At 35.4% G+C, this 19125-nt stretch overlaps 1 protein-coding gene across 1 annotated transcript; it reads left to right on the forward strand.

Moving 5' to 3' along the window:
* Nucleotides 1-14875: 14875 nt before the first annotated feature.
* Nucleotides 14876-18581, forward strand: LOC106129501 (ephrin-B2a). Its single transcript, XM_013328086.2, has one exon. The coding sequence runs from the start codon at nt 15320-15322 to the stop codon at nt 16100-16102; it is 783 nt and encodes a 260-aa protein (XP_013183540.1). The 5' UTR covers nt 14876-15319; the 3' UTR covers nt 16103-18581.
* Nucleotides 18582-19125: the final 544 nt, after the last annotated feature.

The raw sequence follows: 19125 nt of genomic DNA on the forward strand, positions 1-19125 counted from the left end.
AGGGACTACAGACAAAATGGGCGACTTTGTTTTATACTATGTAGTGATACGTGATATTTCAAGAAGATTAATTTCGTTGTAGCCCGTGAAGAGTTAACAAACTAACAAATAAAATTAAACTTACTTTCGGACTTATAATATTAGTCGGATTTATTCCGAATTCATATTTTTTAATGTAGACAATGTGCATTCGTCCACGATTTAGATTTAAGAGATCTATATTTTGTAACGTCCGATGAAAATGCTGCAGTGTAGTTTGTTCCGCCGCTTCTTCTACACATGCGCGGTTTGGAAGCGGCAGTAGTTATAATTAGATTTAAGTTATGTGACGTCAATAAGTGACAACTTGTATCCAATTTTGAAAATAAATCTATTCTAATTCTATGGTAAGTACAAAGTTTTAATGTAAAAATTACTTTGTACGAAACTAAAAACTATTAACTAAAAATCTCATTTTCATCTTTTTCGCTTTGTCACAAAACCTAACCTCTCAAAATGACAATACCATAAAAGATGGGATATCAGAGCGCAAACGGTTTCTAATATTTTCCTTACAAAGATTATGATTGATCGGAGTCGTTGACGGGATGTTACGCTGCTAATGGCGTAGGGATGGGAACATATCGATACAATTTATCGATATTAATATATTTTTACACATTTAGGTGCCGTGTAGTTCCCGGCATATACATATAGTCACGTCTATATCCGTTACAGGGAAGACAGAGCCGAAAGTCTTGAAGAGACTGATAGGCCACGTTCAGCTTTTTGGCTTGATGATAGAATTGAGTTTGCTACACTACACCGGTTGCTAGTCCATCGCCTAAGAGAAGAATCCCCAGTTTACAAGCCTGTCCCTTAGTCGCCTTTTACAACATCCATGGAAAAGACAAGGAGTGGTCCTATTCATTTTTTTTAATGGTCCCGGGAAATACACGACGCAAATGTAAACTTAATCAAAACGATTAATTCGTGTTTGTTTTAATTTTTGCGTTACATATTTCTGAGTATTTGTTTAAATATATTTATTTATTTCTTTTATTACATGAGAAAAAAACATGTCAGCAGTGGAATGAAGCCTATAGCCTTTTCAACCAAATACGGTGATTTGGACAGGGTTAATGATTGATTTATTTTATCGACATACCTACTTTCCCAACACTACTAATGTAACGACCTCAAAGAAATTGGACAATCTTCATAAATACGCAATGACAGATCAATATTTTGGGGCATTGTATCGTGCCTAAACTTTTTCATAGAAATTTCTTTTCTCAAAAAAAACAGGAGTTTAAAAATATTTTTGGGCCAAACTCCTAATAATATGTTTTTGTTAGCCTTTTAGAAACATCACACCCCGCATTCAGCTAAAATTGAAGTATCTAGATCTATACATACCTATGGTCACGTTTATATCCCTTGTGGGGTAGACAGAGCCAACAGTCTTTAAAGACTGATCGGCCACTTTCAGCTATTGGGCTTAATGATAGAATTAAGATTCAAATAGTGACAAAAACAAAAGAAAGAATCTATGTAAAAAAAAGAATCCCAAGTTTGTAAGCCTATCACTTAGTCGCCTTTTACGACATCCATGATCCTACTTTATAATGCCGGGAACCACGGCATAAGTTAACGTAATTTGAAGTCAGTTAGTACCTATATTTTTTTTATGTTACGCTACTATGTTATATATTCACTTGCCAACAAGATGAACACATCAATATATAACACTGGTTTGTCTATTAAAGAAATCGCGGTAATTTTTCGTCTGATAACATCATTTTTTTTTTTAAATAGTTTCCTTAACTTTAATTGCCGAATCGACAATTTCTTAATTAAGATCGTTAGCGACTCGATTTCAAGATAAACTATTCGAGATTCCCACGATACGATCAATCGAGATAAAGTGATTATCGATTGTAACTGTACATTTAGTTTAAAAGTGTTTTTGAGTGCCAAAAATGCTTATTTAAGAACTTTTCGCCAATTTATTAAGTTGAACATACATCTATATACATATAATAAAATTGTAGAAAAGTGCTGTCTGTACATTGAAAATAAAAATAAAAAAAATAGCAGGGGTTGTTGTTATGTCGATGTCGAACCCAAAAACGTAATTAACTTTTTTTTTGTCTGTTTGTCGGTTTGTCGGTTTGTCTGTTTGTCGGTTTGTCTGTTTGTCTGTTCACGCTAATCTCAGAAACGGCTGAACCGAGTTGGATGCAATTTTCACGAATATATTGTGGTATGCTTCAGTTATGCTTTAGTGTTTGTTTCATGTCAATCGGTTCATAAATAAAAAAGTTATGTCAAATTAAAGAATCACGTCGAACACTATTCTATGCTTATACATAGGCACCATTAATCTCCGCAACTATTTGACGGATTTGGTTGAAATTTTGTACCGACATATTTTAGAGCCTGGCGCAACATAAAGACTACTTTTTACCGCGGGAAAACATCCGTTTCCCATGGGAATCGGTAGTATATTGTTTTTTAACGCCTGTTCCGGTCAACGAACGACGTCGATCATTGTTACTAGATAGGTAAATTACAATCATTAATAGAATATGTTATAGTTACTTATTACCTTGGAATTGACTGGATTACCATGGGAAAAAAATTAAAAGGGCTCATCTAAATTCTTTCTACTTAAGTTAGTTTAGGCTGATATCATAAACTATAAGAATAATTTACCGAGGGAAATCATAGTACTCCCATGGGAATGAAAAAACATTGTTCTTTTACGGCTGAAGGTAGTTTGTAAGCTGTTGAATTTTAAGAATAATGTCGAACAGATTCCTTCCAGTTTCCCGTGGGTCTGAGATGTTATCCCGCGGTAAAAAGTAACATAAGTGTTGTTATTTCCAAGCCTAAACTAACTGTTTGCCAAATTTCATCCATATCTGTTCAGTAGTTTTTGCGAGAAAGACTAACAAATATGCGTCTATACAAAGTTTCGCGTTTATATTATTAGTAAGAGTTAATTCTATTACGAATAACTACTTTTTTTCTCTGTTAGTAGAATTTACTGAAACTTTATAATAATTGTTATTTATAATAAATATCTTTATAGAGAAGTTAAATAAAAATTATCGGTTTAGGAATCGCGGTTCAGCTTAGGATGGACGTTTGTCGGTTGCATACGACGACTGCGCGCGCGGGTAGGTATATAAGCGCGCCGAGAACCGTGCCGCGCCATTAAAGTAGGTTTTTTAGCTACCCAAAATGACTGTGATTATGATCCAAAATAAAAATAAGTATATATTTAAAAAAAAACGCTGCTCATAGTCACTATTCCACGCGAACGAAGTCGCGGGCACAGCTAGTTTATAAATATAATCATTTCTATATCCCTTGCGGGGTAGACAGAGCCAATAGTCTTGAAAAGACTGATAGGCAACTTTGAGCTATTTGACTTATTGATAGAATTGAGATTCAAATAGTGACAGGTTGCTAGCCCGTCGCCTAAAAGAAGAATCTCAAATTTATAAGCCTATCCCTTAGTCGCCTTTAACAACATCCATGGGATCGAGATGGAGTGGTCCTTTTCTTTTTTTTATTGGTGCCGGGAACCACACGGCACAACTTATTAAGTTGAAATACTTATTATAGTAACTGTTAAGTTGTTAACGTATCTTGATCAAATTAAGGACGTCCTGGTAAAGGGTCAGGTCAAAAGTACCCGAAACCGTCGAGCCTGCATGAAGAGAGTTATGAACGTGGATGAAGCGAAGGAAATATGCAGAGATCGTGGCAAGTGGAAAGAGGTAGTCTCTGCCTACCCCTCCGGGAAAGAGGCGTGATTTTATGTATGTATGTATGTTAAGTTGTGGTCGAATGGATGGGTGGTTGGTGGTGGTGACTCTGGATTTGGAGTGAGTCAGTTTTTTATACGAAGCGACTCCCATCTGACCTTCTTGCAGGTAAATCTAACTCGCATTGGGTCCATGGTTATACATCCAGTTGCCTGAATGTGCAGGTTTCCTCACGATGTTTTCCCTCACCTTAATAGCATCGGTTGGTATTCAAACTAATGTATAACTTTGAAAAGAGTCATTATGGCCGAGGTGGGATTTGAATCTTTGCCTTTCTGCGCATCACACATTTTAACTGGGCACCTTACCAACTAGACCACAGACGCTCTTTTAAAAAAAATAATCAGTATTTACAAACATACATATAACCACGTCTATATCCTTTGCGGAGTAGACAGAGCCAACAGTCTTGAAAAGTCCGTTCAGCTGCACCGCTTTATAATATAATTGAGATTGGAATAGTAACATAGGTTGCTAGCCAATCGGCTTCAAGATGAATCCCAAGTTATATTATATTATCTATCCCTTAGTCGCTTCTTACGACATCTACGGGAAAGAGACGGAGTGGTCCTATTCTTTACTGTCGGAACACAGTAATGTCATCAACAATGGCATAACTTTCTATTTGACAAAAGAAAGGTTTCGTGTACAAAACATGGTAAAAGACTGTTTGTTTATTGCTCAATACCGTAGTAACTAAATGGAATTTCTTAATAGGCCGTTTATGATGTTTCAGCCCTTTTTGGAAACTGATGCAAAAAGTGGGGTGTCCAATATTTTGTATTGTTTTTTCATTTGGAAGTAAAAGATTTGAATTCATAAATAGAATGACAAGGGGAACCACGCAGCGACGCACGCGCTTAAAACAAATAATAATCACGAATATTCCCGTTCTAGTGGTAAGTTTTTGACTTGAGGAGGTGGAGGAAATTTCTAAAACCTCCTAGGTGTAAAAAACACTTTCTTGAAAACGGCATCAAAATCGGTTAAACGAAACGATATTCGTATATAATAAATACATAGATGAAATCACGTCTATATCCCTTGCGGGGTAGACAGGGCCAATAGGACAGGTTGCTAGCCCATCGCCTATATTTGTCCTGTATATATAAGTATGAATACATATAAACAGGACAAACAGAGATTATGGACTACGGGCTCTGTCCGCCCTGTAAGGAACTAAGACGTGTTTTATATTTATATTATACCTCTTAATCCCTTACAGCGTAGTATATATGTACTTCTTTTCATATATATTCTTGCCGTAAAATTAATTAAATCTCACTCTTTCTATCATCTAACTAAAGAATATTGTGTTTAAGTCAACATACCTACCGGGTATTCTAAAAGCGAAAAATATATAACACGACAAATTTTTAACTCCATAGGTTAAAAAAAACAAAGTATGTAATTGTATTGTCCTTTCTACAAAATAATAGAAGAAATGTTATTTTAACTCTCTGAAGAGGTAATAGTTTTAAACTAATACAATTGTAAAAAGGTTTGTCGGCTCGTTCAAACAAATTAACGGGTTTTACTTAAAAAAGATAATAACAATATTATATTATTATAACTCAAGTGCGAGGGTGGTCGAATTGGTAAGGTTAAAATGCGGGATGCACGTAAAAGTCACAGGTTTAAATCCCACATCGGCCATTACCAATGATTATTTTCGAAGCTTTGCACTTACATTAGTTTGAAAACTAACCGATGCTCTTACGGTGAAGAAAACCTGCATATTCAAGAAACTGGACGTGTAACCATGATCGTAACAAATAACCTTTCACCTTAAAGTAAATTTATATAAAAAATAAAATTCCGTATGGTTTCCAGCACTTAAGAGTAGGACCGCTCCATATCTTACCAATTGATGTCGTAAAAGGCGACTAAGGAAAGGCTTTTTAAGCTTGATATTGTTCTTGTATGCGATCACAATTCCATCAGTGATCTTGACAGCTGAATGTGGACCTTCAGTATTTTACAGACTGTTGGCTCTGTCTACTCGTAAGGGATATAGACGTGACTATATGTATTTATGTAAAAAAATTGGTAACTTATAACGTTTCAAAACATTGAATTGTTGCCTTTTTCTTCATGATGAAATGTCAACGCATTGTTTTTTAACCTACGATAACAAGAAAGGGTGTAACTAGCTGGTTTTAAGGGAAGGCCTAGACGAACGTAACCTTGAAATGAAATCGGAGACGTTTTGGCAAAATTCAGAGCACCCAAAACCAACGAGCTTGCATGAAGAGAGTTATGAATTTGGATGAAATGAAAGAAGTATGAAATGATCGTTGCAAATGGAAAGATGAAGTCTCTGGCTACCCCACATTCGTCGCTTTTTAAACGGTTTTATTTAGCTCACCCCGTTTGTTTTATTTGTAGACTAGCTGACCCGCGCAACTTCGTTTGCGTGTATCCCGCTACTTCGACAAATACAGTCAACGCACCAACACATATTGGATACTAATTTTCATTTCACAATAACTTCTCTTTCCCTTAACCGCGTTTAAAATATTAAAATGTGTTTTGGTTTCTGTGACTCTTCTTTGATCGCCCACCCTATCAGTTTTTGGAAAAATATTTAAGTAATGTACAGATTTTTTTTTGTCTTATATGTATAGATCAAAGTCCTGCCGCCGACGCGCTATTTATAGGGACGCTGCCCCCGCCGCCGCGGCCGGCCCGTACCGTGCCGCAATACTAATATCGTGATATCTCCTAAACTATATGTCTAAATAACACACTGTAAACTGCAAAAATAATCTAAATTAAATGCTCGTGATGATGAACTTACTTATTTTGATAAGGATATATGTATTATTGGTTATATCACCAGTTAAACATCACCCAACGAATTAAATGTTTTTTTAATACAGAAAAGTAGTTTTTGTGACTTAAATAAAAAAGCTGGATATATGTCATCGCGGACTTTTTTGTAGAACTAATAAAGACCAATGTTTTTGCTATACATTGTTCTTACTTGTATCCAACGGTATAAGCGGCGCACGCACAAATGCAATCTTCAATTAGATTTTTTTCTGACTTCTTGGACATAAATCGCTATAACTCAGCTAATATAGTTTCAATGTATTTCAATTATATATAAAAACCTGTCGGAGAAAATACTCTTTCTATTAGTGAAAACCGCATCAAAATCCGTTGCGTAGTTTTAAAGTTTTATGCATACGAAGGGACTACAGACAAAATGGGCGACTTTGTTTTATACTATGTAGTGATGTTTTTCCAACTCACAAAAGTTGATAATTGCAATTATCACTCTTAATGTGCCGTGTGGTTACCGGCACCAATACAAAAAAGAATAGGACCACTCCATCTCGTTCACATGGATGTCGTAAAAGGCGACTAAGGGATAGGCTTACAAACTTGGTATTCTTTTTTAGACGATGGGCTAGCAACCTGTCACATATTTTAATCTGAATTCTATCATTAAGCCCAATAGCTGCACGTGGCCATTCAGTCTTTTCAAGACTTGTTGGCTCTGTCTACCCCGCAAGGGATATAGACGTGACCATATGTATGTATGTATGTAAAAGTTGATAATTGCAATTATCACTTTAAATAAGGTACTTACATAGATATGGCCTTCAACAATAAAACAGAGTAACATAACACTTCAGATGCGAAGTCGGCTATCAGGCTCACTTTAAAATTTCACAATACATTAGTAACATAAAACTGCAAACGATGTTTGTTTGTTTGCTTTATTGATAGTGGTGTTAGGTTGGAGATGTACTGAGCTTTCGAAATTGGCAAAGATTACCTAATTAAATTAACTTAACTTAAAAGAAAACAAGGTAGTTATTTTACTATAATTTTAAAAAAAACAACATACATACATACATTTCATCACGTCTATATCTCTTACGGGGTAGACAGAGCCAACAGTCTTGAAAAGACTGAAAGGCCACGTTCAGCTGTTTGGCTTTTTGATAGAAATGAGATTCAAATAGTGACAAGTTGCTAGCCCATCGCCTAACAGAAGAATCCCAAGTTTATAAACCAATCCCTTACTCGCCTTTTACGACATCCGCGGGGAAGAGATGGAGTGGTCCTATTCTTTTTTTCCATTGGTACCGGGAACCACACGGCACTGAGAAGTAATACTAGAAGCGCATGCTCCTATATACTTTTTATTACGAAAAAAAAGGATTATTCCTGCGGGATTTGCGATAGAAAACCACCGCGTGCCAAGTCGCGGACAAATAGCTGGTGAACTAATATAAAGATTATATTATTTTTTTCTGTATTTCTTTTTCTTATAGTACAATAAATAGTCTATCTATCTATCTTTTATCGCTCAGTGTATCACAAGCGTAACCCCTCAATGCTTTTAGCGATGGTTAGGGCTGTAATATAGCTGGAGTTTGCCGACGCGGTGTGATACCGACTTTTTCCATCTTATGCGAAGCTCAATGTCAAAGACCTTTCTTATTCCGTTTTTAACCGTCTTTAAAAAAGAGTTGGTTCTCAGTTTGACCTTTATGTTTGTATGCATGTATGTATGTTTGTCCACAACAACAAAGGGAAGGTTTTAGAAACTTTATCAACTTCAAAAATGAAGAATATCGATTGGAGATGTTTTTTTTTAATTATCAATTATAATTGAAACCAGCAAGAAATAAGATGAAAAGATTAATAATTATTAATCTTTTCATCTCTTATTTTTGGCTGGTTTTTGTTAATTTACATTCTTTATCCAAATTTAAATGAAAAATTTCACCCAATTTTTATTTTCGTTCAATATCATTTTTCTATTTATGATGGCCGTCAGGCTAAATATAATTTCTGATGTTATTTGAAACCAATGACGAATATTTTTTTTAAATTAATTTTAAACCTGCTCTAAGTTTAAAATTGTAAAAAAGACACCGAGCTCAGCTCGGTCGTCCAGGTACTTTATCTTAAACGCATGTGCTGTAAGTTACCGGCATTTTAGAATACTACACTCCATCTCTTTCCAATGGACGTCGTAAAAGGCGACTAAGGGATTGGCTCACAAACTTTTTTAGGCGATAGACTAGCAACCTGTCACTATTCAAATCTCAATTCTATCATTAAGCCAAATAGCTGAACGTGGCCATTCAGTCTTTTCCAGACTGTTGGCTCTGTCTACCCCGCAAGGGATATAGACGTGACCATATGTATGTATGTAAGAGAATCATACCATTTAACCCTACAGCTGAACGTGGCCTTGAGTCATTTTGAGATTGTCAGCCCGCAAGGGATTAGACGTGATAACGTGTATGTATTTGCGATATGAGGCAGCTTTTAATTTTTTTTCAAATTTGTCTTTGTTTTTTTTATAGTGTAAACTTTTTATTTCAAAATTCCGTAACTCCGGAATTAGCCGACAAAAAAAAAGTCGTTTAAGAATTGTCTCATATCCGAAGTTATGGCAATTGATTCTGGGAAAATATAATAACTATTTGCGTTTAGTTTTATGTTTGGAATGGACAATTGGACATTTCTTGAATACCTTGGCGATGCGCAAGTATAAATGCGAGTGGCGCATGTACCAATGATACTTTTCCGAGTTACATGCATTAGTTTGTGTGCTAACCGATATTCTTACGGCGAAGAAAAACAGATAAACCTCCACACTCAGGTGACTGAATGTGTAACGATGATCCAATATGAGTTAGGTTCCCCTGCAAAGGTTGCGGAGGTCAGACGGGAGTCGCATCGTGTATAAACCTGAATTACTCAACCTAGGATCATGAGATTCTTTTTTAGGCGATAGGCTAGCAACTTGTCACTAGTTGAATCTCATTTCTATCGTTAAGCCAATTAGCTGAACGTGGCCATTCAGTCTTTTCAAGACTGTTGGCTCTGTCTACCCCGCAAGGGATATGGACGTGACCATATGTATGTATGTATGTAGGATCATGAGTAAAGGCTACCCAGGCTGATTTATAAAGAGGCGGGCGTGTAACCGAGACTAGGAGGAGGGGGATAAATGTTTATTTTGTTGATATTACGTATTTAGGATCGTGGATTTTGATACTTTTATTTTTTTTCGTACTTTCTGAAATATGAACCGATATTTTTCTTTTAACGTTTTTAAATATCCTTTAGATGAGTACACTTAACAGTTAAATTTATGCAGTTGAATTAAAAGTCACCCTGTATATTGGTGCCGTATAACTCCCGGCACCAATAAAACAAAAGAATAGGACCTCTCCATCTCGTTCCCATAGATGTCTTGGTATTTTCAAGCCTGATGGCTCTGTTTACCCCGCTAGGGGTATAGACGTGATTATATGTTTGTAGTTAGAGAGAAACAAGCTGCATCGAGACTTGGCTAGTATTTTTCAGAATGTTTTTGGCGGGACTTATGTCTGGAAAAACTGCAAGGCAGTAGAATGTTATAAATAATTTCGCTCATCGTGCTCAAAGTATTGGATTAACCAGAAATCATAACATGGGTGGTCGCAGCTGAGAATACTGTTAACGTCAAATCCCACAGCTGATTCGATAAACAATGTTGTTTCCGAGAAACGCATCGACGTACGAACATACACTTTGTTAGTGTACACATTCGATGAGAATTAAGACTGAAATTGCATACATACATAAAACCATGCCTTTTTTCCGGAGGTGTATTCGGAGAAATATACATATATTTGACGGCCTCTGTGGCCCAGCGGTTGTACGCTTACCTGTGACACCCGAGGTTTCAAGTTCAAATCCCGGCATGATGAGAAATGAACTTTTTCTGATTCGTCTGGGTCTTGGATGTTTATATATACAAAAAAGTATTTCTCATAAAATATAGAATCGTTAAGTTAGTTTTACGTAGGTAACATAAGTTTCTAATTTACTTTAAGGCTAACTCAATCTGTGTTATTGTCTTGTAGGTACCTATATATTTATTGTGCCGTGTGGTTCCCGGCACCAGTACAAAAAAGAATAGGACCACTCCATCTCTTTCCCATGGATGTCGTAAAAGGCGATTCAGGGATAGGCTTACAAACTCGGGATTCTTTTATTAAGCGATGTGCTAGCAACCTGTCACTATTTGAATGTTAATTCTATTATTAAACCAAATAGCTGAGCGTGGCCTATCAGTCTTTTCATGACTGTTGGCTCTGTCTACTCTCGTTCATAAATATTTTTTAGCTAGCTCGTCGGTTTCGGTACTCTTGACCTGACTTTTTTGCTAGGACGTCCTGGGTTTGATCAAGGTACGTTCGTCTTGGCATTTCTACTTCATTCCATACACAACCATTCCATTGAGAAACACTTTATCCTCTCCACATGACCAAACTATCTTATAAACATATCTACCCTTAACGTACAAACACATAATCATGTCTATATCCCTTGCGAGGTAGACATAGCCAACAGTTTTGAGAAGACTGAAAGGCCACGTTTAACTGTATAGTTTTCTTATATACTTTTAGACTAGCTGTCCCGGCAAACGTTGTTTTGTCATAAAAATAATAATTATTAAGTAATTTCTAGTTAAACAAAAATTTAAAAGGTGGACAACCCATATCACTAAGGGGTATGAAAAATAGATGTTGGCCGATTCAGAGACCTATTCAATATGCTCACAAAGTTTCATGAGAATCGGTCAAGCCGTTTCGGAGGAGAACGGGAACGAACATTGTGACACGAGAATTTTATATTTAACAGATAGTTATTCAAATAGTGCTAGCCCAACGCCTCATCCCTTTGTTGCATTTTACGATATGGATAGGAAAGATATAGGAGTCCTATCCTTAAGTGGCGGGAACCACACGGCACTACTACCTAATCCAGAAAAATATAACTTCCCACTATGGACCTCACCAGCAACCATTGATAATGAGGAACTCAAAGTCGTTATTCGACGTCGTAATAGGTTTGCTCAAACGTGTAATACGTTGTAATGGCATTACAGACAAAATGGTATAGTCCCTTTGGAACCAACGTGGGGCGAATCATGTTTAATTAAATATCAAGGACAGATGCGTACCGACCGCTTTCATAAAAAGAGTAATTAATGTGGGCGAAGCCAAAGAAGTAGAATAGAATAGAAATGAATAGATTTTTTTTTCAAAAATATTTAAATAAAATTGATTTGTAACTGCCAAAATATTTTGTTATTAGGTAGTATATACCTAATACACGTGATTTTTGACTAAGTAAAAATACCTGATTTATATACATACATTAGGCAAAATAAATTTAAATTTGGTTTATTTTCTCAATGCCGAATTTCGGGAAAATCGATCGCATAGTTTTTGACCTAAAAATAAAACTACAAATCTTTTTGAAGATTTGACAAATAAAGTGTACGAGAAACGTTCTGATTTTATTTAATTTTAAAATATATGTAAGTGGAATATATATAATATATGTGAGGTCAGGTCAAGAGCACCTGAAACCGAGTTTGCATGAAGTGAGTTATGAATGATGGATAAAGCGAAAGAAGTATGCAGAGATCGTGGCAAATGGAAAGATGTGGTCTCTGCCTACCCCTCCGGGAAAAAGGCCTGATTTTATGTACATATAGGTATCTGTCGAATAGAATTCTCCATACCTAGTTGGCAAATAAATGAATATGATTTTTTAAGTTAAAATCTTTTAGTGAAGTGTACGTAAGGTCGAACAAAAAGTGTCATAGGGAACTCGGTGACATGACCGGATGAATTGGGGCGTAACGGAATGGTTTAGCAGTTTCTTCCAATGAAATTTGTTAAATAAAAACACAGGAAAACAGTATTCTCTGATTGGAAAAAGAAGCATTTGTTTTGTTCTACGATTCGGTAGTGAAACAAAATTTTATTTTTGTTTCAAAATATTTGCATTCTAGATTTTTTATTTCGGTTAGATTTAGGTCATTGGTTGCTTAGACTAGAAATTTCATTTCACTGTCCTATCTGTCTGTCTTTTCAAGACGGTTGCCTCTGTCTACCCCGCAAAGGCTATAGACGTAATTATGTATGTATGTTTTATACATACATAATATCAATTCTTTATCCCTTGCGGGGTAGACAGAGCCAACAGTCTTGAAAAGACTGATGGCCACGTTCATCTGTTTGGCTTTATGATAGAATTGAGATTCAAACAGTGACAGATTGCTAGCCCGTCGACAAATTTATCTTATTTTATAGACATAATAATCTTTGAAGTACAAGTATGTATCGGTATAATACAAATATTTATATTGTTAGGAAGCGGCTATCGAGTGTATCATAAAGTTGTATGTTAAACACGGGAACATGTTTACTTACGCTTATCTTAAATTCTATGTTTGTATTTGTTGGTTTATGATAAGCTTCCGTGTTAATTCCATATAAAATGAAATATTATAAATGCGAATGTCTGCCCGTTGCGCTTTCCCGGCTAAACCACTGCACCGATTTTAATAAAATTTTGTCAAAGGGTTAAGGGGAAAGAGATGCAGTAGCTCTATTCTTTTTTTAATAGTGCCGGGAACCACACGGCTGTGCTTGTTTAAGTGCCGTGTGGTTCCCGGCACCAATTTAAAAAAAGAATAGGACCACTCCATCTGGTTCCCATGGATGTCGTAAAAGGCGACTAAGGGATAGGCTTATAAATTTGGGATTCTTCTTTTAGGCGATGGGCTAGCAACCTGTCACTATTTATATCTCAATTCTTTCATCGAGCCAAAAAGCTGAACGTGGCCTGTCAGTCTTTTCAAGACTGTTGGCTCTGTCTACCCCGCAAGGGTTATAGACGTAACTATATGTATGTATGTATGTATAATATGTTAAAATTAAATAGATTTAAGGCGGCTATAGTAGACGGACTAGCTAAACATTTATACCATGAGGTTACAAAGTTTTCCCTGTCTTACCTAGATGGCGCTACGTGTATCATTGGCAATTCATCCAAAGCTTATTCGATGCTTTCGTTTCGCTCTGGGCAATATGAAATAATTAAATTAAATTATTTTAAGATTTATACATTTTGGTATATTATATTTTTGTACATAAATATTAATACTCAATAATAAATTAAATAAGTTTAAAAACTGTTAAGAAAACATTTCATTACATAAAATATAAAAATAGAAATCTTTTAAGAACTCGGTTAGCAGAAAATGTAAAGATTAAACCCAAGACCTTGTATATCGTGGTTAAAGTTAACTAGGTATGTGGATCTACGTTAACTGAGACTAAGGGCCACATAGCCGGGATTACCTCGGGTTAGTTCGTTCAAAGAGAATCTTGTTATTATAAACGGTAAAATTCTAATAAGAAAGGAATCCTTAAATTATATCATAAATGCGGTTAAAGTGTTGGAAAAATATATTTTTTAGTTTATTTTATTATATAATTGTGTATTCGGGAATATAGGTATATATAAAAAAACTAAAATTTTTTCATCATCATACACAATCATGATTTCATTTCTGTTGTTTATATTGTCTTATTTATTTCAATTATCATTTAATATGATGCTAAAATAAAAAAAAGACAAACATTTCAAAACGCTTTGAAGTGTATATTCCACTACGAGCGTCAACAAAAAGCTCTCAAACGAGCTTACTCATAAAAAAATACCTAATTTTGGTTTCTCATTGACAAAAACGAGATAAAACAATCAAATTATCATAAAACGTCAACTCTCGTTAAAAAACTCTTATAATTTAACGCGGAATCATTAACCAGTTTGAAAAAAAAGGTGTAATGTAATTTACATCTTCATAAGTCAACAAAAAAATTGTAAGGTACCGACAACGCCAGCTTGTTTGCGGCCATGCACTTTTTCAATGACGCTTTCGTCGCGTTCATGAAAGCTTAAATTTGAAAAAGCTTTTTAATTTTTAAAAGAACCAATTACCTAAATACTTAATTAAAAAAAATAATATTGAAATTTGTGAAAATGGCAGGAAAAACAAAGACAAAATGGTTAAAAATATAGAAAGAAAACAAATAACTGCTTTTGTTAATCCAATATGGCGCCCGCGAAAGCTCGAAATTCGAATGCAGCCGGAGACGCGGGGCGGAGGGGAGGGGGGGCCCGTCGCATGCGTACCGCGGCCGGGGACCACATTCCAATAGTCGGGCCGAACGCCTCGCGACCGATCGGAACTCCGCGACGCTGTCCCAATACAAAGAACTACTTAGCACTGCAAAAAACCTGTGATGTATTGATTAATTCCCGTGTTACAACTACACAAAGTCGTGTGTCCGAATATAATACAGAAACAAGTGAATTGTGCACGAAAAAGTGATAGTTTCGACGCGTTTCGTGCGAGCCACGTCGAATCCCATTTATCGACGGCTAGAATCTTGTGTGGAAACATGGTGGACTCGGAGTGTCGAAATTGAACGGATTCGATTTTTATGTGTGGATTGTGAACGTTTTACAATGTTTTCTATTAGATTATAGTGTTTGGTCGCTGGAAATATGGATTGGTGTGCAAACCAACGTAGATAAAGAGTGAATTAACGCCTTTTGTGCTGAGGTGAACGCCGTGCTTCGATCGGATATGCTAGTTGAATAAAGGAGCCAGAATGGTGTCTTGCGCTTACTTCGGCCTCCGGCAAACGCCCTGGACCCTCCTAGTCCTCATTTTCTTCATCGAAAGCGTGATGGGAAATTACGCAAAGTCTTTCTACATACATTGGAATACCACAAATAGTATATTCAGGATAGACAATACAGACCACGTATTTGACCTCAACAAAGGTAACGCTCAGTTCGAATACGACCAAGTGAATATAATTTGTCCCGTGTACGCCCCGGGGACTTTTGAGGAGGACACAGAAAAGTACATAATTTATAACGTTAGCAAGGAAGAGTACGATACGTGTAGAATAACGAATCCTAATCCAAGGATCATAGCTATTTGTGATAAACCGCACAAGTTGATGTTCTTCACGATCACGTTTAGACCGTTCACACCTCAGCCGGGCGGGCTGGAGTTCTTGCCCGGGAAAGACTACTATTTCATATCGACGTCTAGCAAAGACGATTTACACAGACGCATCGGCGGTCGATGCCTCAGTCACAACATGAAACTCGTGTTTCGTGTTTGCTGCAAGCCCGAGGAGCAGTCGCCCGTCCCGCCTCCCCAGCCGACCCTGCCTCCTCCTCCGCCGCCCCCCACGACCACCACCACGACTACAACGACGACATCAATGAAACCAGTCACGAAAAAGACGCACAAATATGACAAGGCCCAGAACGAGGTGGTCAAAAGCGAAGAGCTGTCGTACTCAAGAGGAGCAGCTTTGGCGTCGTCCTTGGCTCTGGCCCTGGCTGCAGTCGCAGTGCTGGCCCCTCTGGCTCGGTGAACTTGCGCCAGGGCGGCGCGGCCCCCGCGTCCAGACCTCCTCGCCAAGCCTTGCCCAGCCCACAATACTCAGACTCTCCAATCATTACACTTACGCCCCGATACTCTAGTCTTTACGTGAATCAGCGTAAGTGACTCATTAGTGTTAAAAAAGAAACTGTGTTTTAGTGTAGTGGCAAGTGCCCCAAGGATTGTGGATTATGACGGATACTTGAAGGATTTGTAAGTACTTAGTTGATAGACTAAGGTCTGATTGGTGCCGATTGTTGCGTCGCAAAATCTAAGTTCCAAAACAAGTTCCGAAAGTAACAAATTTCTAGACCTTAAGGAACATTGAGAGCCTAATTTGACTATTGTAAACTATAAGTATATCAGGCCTATTAATAATCGAACTATTATATACAACTGGAGTACATTTTCATAGCAGAATGACTGCAGACATTGTAGTTACGTCGGTTAAATATTTACATATAAAGAATGTTAACATGTATAATGATAATTATAAGTTTCTTAAACCATTAGGAATTAAAAACATTTTTTATATTTTCATTAATAATGGTTCTCCTTGAATCAAATACAGATGGGGGAAATTCTTATCTATAGGTATAAATGAAAATACGTAGTTTCTTTATTTAGTTCAAAAGACATTTCTTTTATTTCTCCCTACAGGTTTATGTACTATAAATTAGAATTTATTTATCTGTATTAAAAGAAACGTCAGGACAAAGAGTGTCCAGAAAAACTGTGATTTTTTGTTTTATTTAGAATGTAATTTCTCTTTATGCTTATTATGTGATATAACTTTATGTATTTAAAAAAAGTAAAGCATTTTTTTTTCAACTTCACGTATTTTCTTGACTGATTTTGCATTTTCCGCTTTTTACAATCATTTTTAAGCAAATAGAAACGTATATGAATACGAAAAATCACAGAAGACATCGATATATAATTATTATCTTAGGAATTGCCAGCTAGGTACTCCATACAATTTTTTGGAATATTTTCCATACAGCATAATTCATTGAATTTATCTTTAATGAAATCTTATTATCGCTGCATTAATTAATATTTTGTCCAATATCTGCATTTACAAATTGTAATTTGAAAGTCAAAATGACGATATGAACAACAAAGTGTTCAAATTTAACAAAGCCATCTATTTGAAAAAGTTGACAAGGAAGTAATAAAAATAATTACTATTCTTTTATTACCAAAATGATGTTGAAATATTATTTTATTATTATTTCAACATATTAAAATGTGGTATGGCTTGCAAATTATGAAAAATGAGATTTTGGTCAAAATGAAATAAGTGCCATGTGCCAGAACAGCGTGAACATACAATACAAATAGTGAAATAGTAAATTTAGTCAAAATAGACCGGGTTTCAGTTAAGCCATATGCATTTAGAAAGTTATATTTTAGATAGCGTAAGACAAAAACGGCTAAGTTGCAAATTATATTGAAACAATGGAGGTATTACCGAAAAACTACTGATTGTGGACACTTTGAAAATATCACTTAATTCATCAAAATACTTCATTGATCTCAATGGAATGATTATGATGAAATAAATTGAAAGGTGAAATCAATTATACCAGTTGAATACCAGTGATATTAAATAAAAAATATAAAGAAAATGAAATAATATAAATGTTTAAAAATTACGAGTTTGACAAGATAGGTTATTCTTAATCCAGAAAAGGAACTGATGCAAGATAAGGCAAGTCAATGCAATTGCTTCGAAAGTCTAAAAAAACACAATAATTTTGGCAAATATTTTGATCTCGGATATTCAATTGTAATTCTTCTTATAACTTTAAAGATTTTTTTTAGATTCTGGTACAAACTTTTAATTCCTCGCTATTTTGGAATTTATGATGAATGGAATCCGCAAATTAAAAAAAAAATTAAAATTGGGATCAGAATGAACAAAAATGTTTGAGCAGCAACTAGTAAAACTTATGCAACAGCTAAATCACAATGAAATAAAATAAATATTCTACATTAAAACAAAACCCGCCAGTAAGTTAATAAAAAATAAATTAATACACAAAAGTGAAAATATAGGTACTTAATTCTGAGAGAGAATATTTCGCAGATTATTTTCATTATTTCATCTGAACGGATTTTATGAAAATAAAATTTTCCTTATAGATAAAATCACAAAGCCTGGTCCAAATAAAATTTCAAACCGAGGTGAATGAACTTAGAGAGCTAGATTACACAAAATGGTGGATTGAGGTGTTAAAAATAAACGGTATTCCGCACCAAAAATCTTAAATGAGAATAAATCACACAACGATTAAATCGTTTGATTTTTTTGATGATAATATGTGAACATTTATTTACATTTGTCAACGTAAGGTAATAAAATATTGGTACTTTCTGATGAATATTAATGTTAAGAGACTATAGAAAACACACAAACACACACATGAATATACAGATTGAATAGAACAACACTATCACTACCTAGCAATTTTATAACCACATTCTAACAGCATCAGAAACTACTGAAGAAGGGTTCAAAATATTTGTCATATTTTTTAAACTTTTATTATACAAAAAAAAAACAATATAAAGATACTGAATTCCTATCAGTTAAAATTTTTATTGGACACTTTATTAAGTCTGAAAAATAGACGTCGATTCTCAAACAAAAAGAATGAATCACCTTAATTGAAACATAGTTCTCTCTGACTTGGAAATATTTCACAAAGTCCTAATGCGTTTTTGTCTAAACAAAGAAACCAAAATAAACTTTACGGCTGTACTATTAAGTTGGGTCGCTTACCTTTCGAAGACATCTCCATAGCTCAGTCAAGGACAATTTCAATACTAGACGAGACATTTAAAACGATTTTATGAATTTCGTTTTAAGTATATTCCTGTTTGACATATTCCAATAAATTTTGACTTAAACGATGCATTTTTAGAAAACTTTTTCTAATTGTAGTATGTATGTTTTCAAAGTTTAGAGCTTTATAGTCCACATTTACGATGTGAATAATTAAATATCGA

The sequence above is a fragment of the Amyelois transitella genome, chromosome 29 (assembly GCF_032362555.1).
Source record: "Amyelois transitella isolate CPQ chromosome 29, ilAmyTran1.1, whole genome shotgun sequence".
NCBI lineage: Eukaryota > Metazoa > Arthropoda > Insecta > Lepidoptera > Pyralidae > Amyelois > Amyelois transitella.